At 36.4% G+C, this 6,657-nt stretch overlaps 1 protein-coding gene across 1 annotated transcript; it reads left to right on the forward strand.

Moving 5' to 3' along the window:
- The first annotated feature begins 2,760 nt into the window (after positions 1–2,760).
- LOC118741820 (putative nuclease HARBI1) lies at positions 2,761–3,492 on the forward strand. Its single transcript, XM_036473794.1, has 4 exons — positions 2,761–2,903; positions 2,965–3,251; positions 3,310–3,411; positions 3,467–3,492. Exons 1-4 carry the CDS (start codon positions 2,773–2,775, stop codon positions 3,490–3,492), a joined length of 546 nt encoding a protein of 181 aa, XP_036329687.1. The 5' UTR covers positions 2,761–2,772.
- The last annotated feature ends 3,165 nt before the right edge of the window (positions 3,493–6,657 follow it).

The raw sequence follows: 6,657 nt of genomic DNA on the forward strand, positions 1-6,657 counted from the left end.
CTAACATATTCATGAGTTTCATTATTTCCCGAACCGGTTCACTTTTAAACTTTTGGTTTCCATGTATTTACTATGGGCGGAATAAAAATTTTCGCGTGAAATTTTTTTCGAACGAAACTCAGGATAAGGCAGATTGTGGAAGCACCAATATATTACTATTATGTACGGTGCAGAATCATGGACCATAAAAATGTCTGATGAAGCGGCTATTGGAGTGTTCAAAATAATGATTCTGCGGAATATTTACGAACCTTTACGCGTTTGCCACGCTGAGTACCACAGACGATGGAACGGTGGGCTGTATGAGCTTTGCGAAGCGATTTGGCATATGTATGTACGTGTTTTCAGGCTGAATGCTTTGAAAGGCGTCGGAATTATTTGTTGTTAGGAGCAACAATCCCAGCAAAACCAGCGTGACCGAAACTCCAACACAAACACAAATTTGATGGTGTTACTAACACACCTGTAATAATTTTTGATTGAAGGGCCATCTATGGTTTTTTTGTGCGAGATATATTTTGCATATGAGTAAGTAGTCAAGCTAACCTTTTCACATATGAGCAAGCAGGCACTCTATTTGGTTTAAAAAATCACACGTACACAAACTTCTGGGAGCATTTTTGATTCACTATTAAGAATGTGATAGCAAAACGTGCCGAAATTTAGCGGGCACGCGTGGCGGTCACGTCACTAGGAAAGTGACCGTCACTGTTCTTGCTGGCAATGAAATTCTGACAATCGAAACGAAAAATTTTCGGCACCAAATTTGTCTAACTGAAAAACAGCGGGACCTGAAAGTATGCAACATGGAAAAGTAACAGATGAAATGTGTACACTGCAAAATCTGGCAGTATGAGGGGCATGTAAGTAGGTGTTGCAGGTTGCTAGGCGCGCCTGCTATTCTCTTGGAGATTTTTGGCGATCATAATTAGCGATAGCGAATGTTGGAATCCAGGTGCAGGGCACTTGCGTTTTTCATATAGCTTCGCCGAGCACTTCGGCTATTTCCTGGGCCAACCGATTAATACTCACTGCTTCAGTCATTTGGCTACGATGGCAACAGTTTAAAACGTGTCTTAGATATCTAATGTTGCCTTTTAATTTTTGTTTTCAATTGCAAAACAGAAGACTACAAACAAAGAGGAAAATAGTGGCTATTTTTACGCTTTTGCTATGCTTCAAGGGTTTTAGAAAATTCTAGGTGGCAATATTCTTGTCTTCATTCAATTATTTCATTCAATGGCATTTCGGTTATTTAATAAAAAAAAATCCAATTTAAGGCATAAAAGGATATGCACAGGAAATTATAAAATTTCAATAAAATTGTACTTAGCAGAAAAAACTCTTGGCAAAACGGAATTTTCGATAAACTGCAGACAAATTTGTGTACAGAGCAACTATGTAGTTTGTAAGCACAAGGAAGGTGCAGTCATAGATATGTAGATACTTGAAGGCAAGCAAATCTGCATTAATATGCATGCTCTTCCGATATATGTTCGTATTTAAATGTATATTCATGTAGCTACGTCCGTATGCCAGCCTTTTATTGTGCTCGATTTGGTGTGCATTTTCTGCTTGCCACACAAAAATCGCTCATACCACGCAGCTGAAAGTTTATTTAATATAGTAAAATGCACATTTCGTATTCCTGTCGTAGTGCAGAATGTTGGCATATCTCAGCAGAGATTGCTGCTACGAGCAGCAAGCAATGTGATGCTGGAATAGGATCGGAAGTTGCTGCTAAAATCAGCGCAACATCAGAGCCTACGTGAGAGGTACCTACATATGAACATTTTGAAGTTTCTTTTCGACTTCCTTTCCTACTACAACAACACTTTCATAGTTGCGTCGTCCAAGTTATTTCTGTGATAAATAAATAAAATTGCAGTGTATGCAGATTAAAATTCAAATTTCGTACGCATACTGCATCACAGGCAAATGCAAACGCACACACTAATACTTGTACGCTCACTTAAACGCTTACAAAATATTTTGCATTCCCGACCGAGCATATGCACTACGTCGAGTGTAGATACTCGTAGACATATGTACATATAGATATGTACACATGCGGTGCTGCATATTTTTGTTGGCTGCTATTTCCATGTTTATACATAGTTATGTAGCTATTCATCTGGATACCATGGGATGCCAAGTGCACACGCACGCATATGCGCAATAATACGTACATATGTACACACATATCCGAAACATAATTTCACGCATCTCGACCTAAAAGACGGCTGTTACTTTCCTCTTAAATTACTTTATAACAAATGTAGGAAAAATTCAACCCGAAAGTCATATTCATAACATACATACATACCTACAAAAGTAACTACGTAGCTATGGGACGTTCCATGTCAAACGGACCTAAGGTCTGTCCAAAATTCTATGTAATAGATATTAACGTAAAGCATGTCAAAAGACTCGAAAATTTATAATGCCGCAAACAAAATGTGGCAGAATCGAAAATTCAGTAGTGCACATTTAAATATGCGAGCCTATAACAGCCAGTTTCACGAAAGCAATTTAAGTGAAAAATTATTTTTTTCAGTTTCACCATTTGACTTAATTTTTATTTAAATGGTCACCTTTTCCCATTTAAATATTATTTAAATACGATGATATGCAGCTATGTTCACGTTTTTCTATCAGCTGATTTGAAAGTAGCAGAAGATAAATATATTGTAAAAAATGGAATCTGAAGACGAAAGTGATATGCAGTGCGAAATTTTAATAAATATTCTTATAAATCGTCGTCCTCGTATAATGAGGGAACGACGTAATTGTTTTACATATTATGATGAAGTCGACTTTCGGTATAGGTTTCGTTTGACTAAACAATCAGCTTGGATGGTACTTGAACTGATTAGGAACGAAATTCGGCACAAAACTAACAAGTAAGTAAACATTAAAGTACCTTCGATTACAAATTCTGCTATTTTTTGATAAATATTGTAGAAACGGTGCGATCTCTCCCGAAGTAATGCTTTTACTAACACTGCGTTTCTTTGCAACTGGCTGCATGCAAAGAACTGGCGGTGACCTGTGTGGCGTTTCAAAAAGTTCTTCCTGTCGCGCAATAAGGAGAGTGTGTCACAACATTGCATTGTTAAGACAACGATTTATAAAAGTCCCCTTGGAATTAGAAAGCCAAAGAGAAATTCAGAGACAATTTTATAAAACGGCAAAGTTTCCACGCGTGCTAGCTGCCATGGACTGCACACATATAAGAGTACTATCTCCAGGTCAGTACATTAAATAATTTCAACTAATGAGGATTATCTAAAATGCGTCACTATTTAGGTGGGGATGAAGCGGAACTCTTCCGAAACCGAAAGAACTACTTTTCAATTAATGTGCAAACGCTTTGTGACAGCAAACTGAACATCATGGACATCGTAGCCCGTTGGCCAGGATCGTCACATGACGCCATAATACTTAAAAATTCAAGAATATTTAGCCGATTTGAAGCAGGGGATGCAATAGTCGTTGCTGACAGTGGCTACCCTTGCAATCGGTGGATAACGACACCTTTGTTAAAAGTACAAACTCCGGCTGAGGCGTTATATAACGAATCGCTAATCAGAACTCGTAATTGTGTTGAACGTCAATACGGTGTGTGGAAACGAAGATTTCCAGTTCTTGCGCTGGGAATACGAATGAATCTCAGGGAAGTGGAATGTATAATCGTTGCAACCGCAGTTTTACATAACATTTGCAACTTAAACAACGATTGTGTCGCACCAGCAGTCTACGAAAATGAAATAAATAATATCATCGATGCAATTGTTGAAGTACCCACAATCTCAACTTCAGGTCGAAATGACAATTTATATAGAAACCATATAATAAAAAACTATTTCGGTATCAAGCATTTTCTTTCATACAAAGTACCTTTTTATATAGAAGAAAGTGCATAACCGCGTCACCAAAAAAATATAAAAAATAAACGGGATTTTCTAGAAACTACAAACATGCAGCTTATTGCATTAAAATTTGATAAGCCATAAAACTGCATACCAAAAAGGGTTCTCGAAATTCGAATTAAAAACCTTAGAACTGTGATGGAAAGTTTGTGGAGTTTTTCTAATTTTGGCATAAAATCAGTGTATGAAACGAAATAAATGTATTAAATGAATGCATGAAATTAGCAATACTTTTCTAAATAATTAATGAACATAAAACAAACTGTAAAAGTAGTTAAGACCGTTCAAAGCGCTACAATTCAATTTTTTTAACATAGGGGTTAAAATTAAGTATTTTCAATTGTTTTGAGTTTATCCGAAAGTATTCGCATTTCAAGGGCATGCTTCTCAGATGCAAATTGTTTTTGTAGTTCGTGTACTTTTTTCATTTGCGTAATACGTAAAGTGTGCTCGATTTTCGCAAATTCCACTTCTTCTTTCAGTTTTATTTCCGTCCATTTGGACTTTATTTCTGCTAGCTTTGCCCAACTTGTGTGTTTTCTGTTTACACTTTCAGTGCAAAGCTTCTTGTTTTTAGGCGTTTTCAACTGCATTGGTGTGTAGTGCTCCCAAGGCTCATAATCTGCAAACAAACAAGCTATGTAATTAGAATTTTAAAATTATAAAACATTTGCTGTTGAAGCACGAAGCCTTGTGCTTGTTTATTGTTCACGCAAGCCCATATCATCGATTACACATCTGTGAATAGTTTGTGATATTTATTAATTGATGTCTTGCTACTTCAATAAACAAACTTCATTGTACCACCTTCTTCTTTCATCGTTTGGCTTTGCACCACTTGCTCGCTTTGAACATTTCGCTGCTGAGGATCAGTTCCAACTGTTAAAAGGCCAAACATACATAAATGTACATGTTAGTCATAATTATCATTTGGTAATTTGCAACTGTGTACATACCTGAATGATCCAAATCTGCAGAATGTTTATCGAATGGTAGGAAGTCGTTGTCGTATTTGGACTCCATTCCCTGCATTTGTTTCTCCGGCAATATCTCACTCAGTAATATGTCAATACTGGAAGCAGCTGGCACTCTGGATGGACCTCCGCCCGTCCCATATGCATACTTTTTCTGGTCTGCAGATCGTTTTTTCATGTCTGCTTTCAAGTTCAAATACTTTGTTCGCAGATTTTTTGCTGACCGTGGTGCTCCGGAGCACATCGAGTTGAAACTCTCCGCTACATTTTCCCATGCCTTTTCTTTTTGATCGAGACGCACTCTCCCCGTAGCTTTACACTCCAAAATTTTTGCATTTTTCCGCACTAGGCTTAGCAAAGTACTGATTTCATCTGTTGAAAAATTTTTGGTTCGAGCTGCACTTTCCATTTTGAACTTTTCTAATATAACACCACAATATATTTGTTTACATAAATCAGCTGTTATTTCTACTAACATCCCTGCTTTTAAATTTTTGGGTTGCCAAATCTGAATAATGGTGAAACGCAGGAAACTTAAGTGCAAAGTTAAATAAAAATTAAAATTAAAATTAAATCCGAGTTAATTTGCAATGAACAAATTTGGTGAAACCGACTGTAAGAAAAGGTCATGCCCGTAAAAGGGTAAATAAATTTGTCTTTCAGTTTGTTAAAACCGTTGTCAGATATTAGGTAAAGTCGGATTGCAATGTTTTTAGGGTTGCTGATCACGAATATAGCTTCACAACTTCGATACTAAAAATGGTGGATCCAATAAAGCGGAAGATTTTACTTATAATTTATTACTCGGGGGATATCGGTGAATAGGTAGGTGAATAGGTATCTGAAGTCAGATTTGAAAAATTAAAAACGGTGGACCCAATATGGCGGACAAAAATATTTAAATCGACTGGTCTCGCTTAAAACTTTACAACTGAGGGTTCGTTAGGTCGCTGGTTATGAATTTGAAATCAGATTTTAAAAATTTGAAATTTTGGGCCCATATTAGATCTACCATTTACCATGAAAAATTTATATCGAAAATAAGTACATGGCGTATGAGTAACATTCTCATCTCGGCTGGGTAACTCATATGCCATGTACGTCCGGTCGATTTTAATATCTTTGTGATAAATTGTAGATCCAATAAGGGTCCACCATTTTGAAGTTTTAAAATCTGATTTCGGGAACCCCCAATTTTAAAATCTTAAGCAGTTTTGATATTTTGGTGAAGAATTGTAAATTTCCGAATAAATTTAAATCCGATAAATTTAAAAAAAATCTTCCGCAATTTTTAAAACGAAATTCTGATGCTATGGTCGTGATCAGTGACCCGCAAAACATAGGAGTCCATCTTTACCTAATAACTGACAACTGTTTTAACAAACTGAATGACAAATTTATTTACGCATTTATGGACATGATGTCTTCTAAAGGTCGCAACATTTACGTAAAATTGAACATTAAATTCTGCCATATTTTACTTGCTGCATTATAAATTTTAAGTGCTTTACGTTAATTTCTATCGCATAGAATTATGGGCAGTGCTTTGGCCTGTTTGACATGGAACGAAAATCTTCAAATCTAAAGTATTTTTATAAGGCCATAAAAAAAGTGTTTTTCATCACAAATACACCGTTCTAGTACTTACCCACCGGATACCCGTTCTTATTGCTCTTGCGTGCCACTTTAATGTCAGTAAATTTAAGCTCAACAAAAATCATTAAACTTTTGCTAAGTGTCTAAGGGTTTTG

Source organism: Rhagoletis pomonella, unplaced genomic scaffold, assembly GCF_013731165.1.
Source record: "Rhagoletis pomonella isolate Grant_MI unplaced genomic scaffold, Rhpom_1.0 Rhpom_scaffold_00006, whole genome shotgun sequence".
In the NCBI taxonomy this organism is placed as follows: Eukaryota; Metazoa; Arthropoda; class Insecta; order Diptera; family Tephritidae; genus Rhagoletis; species Rhagoletis pomonella.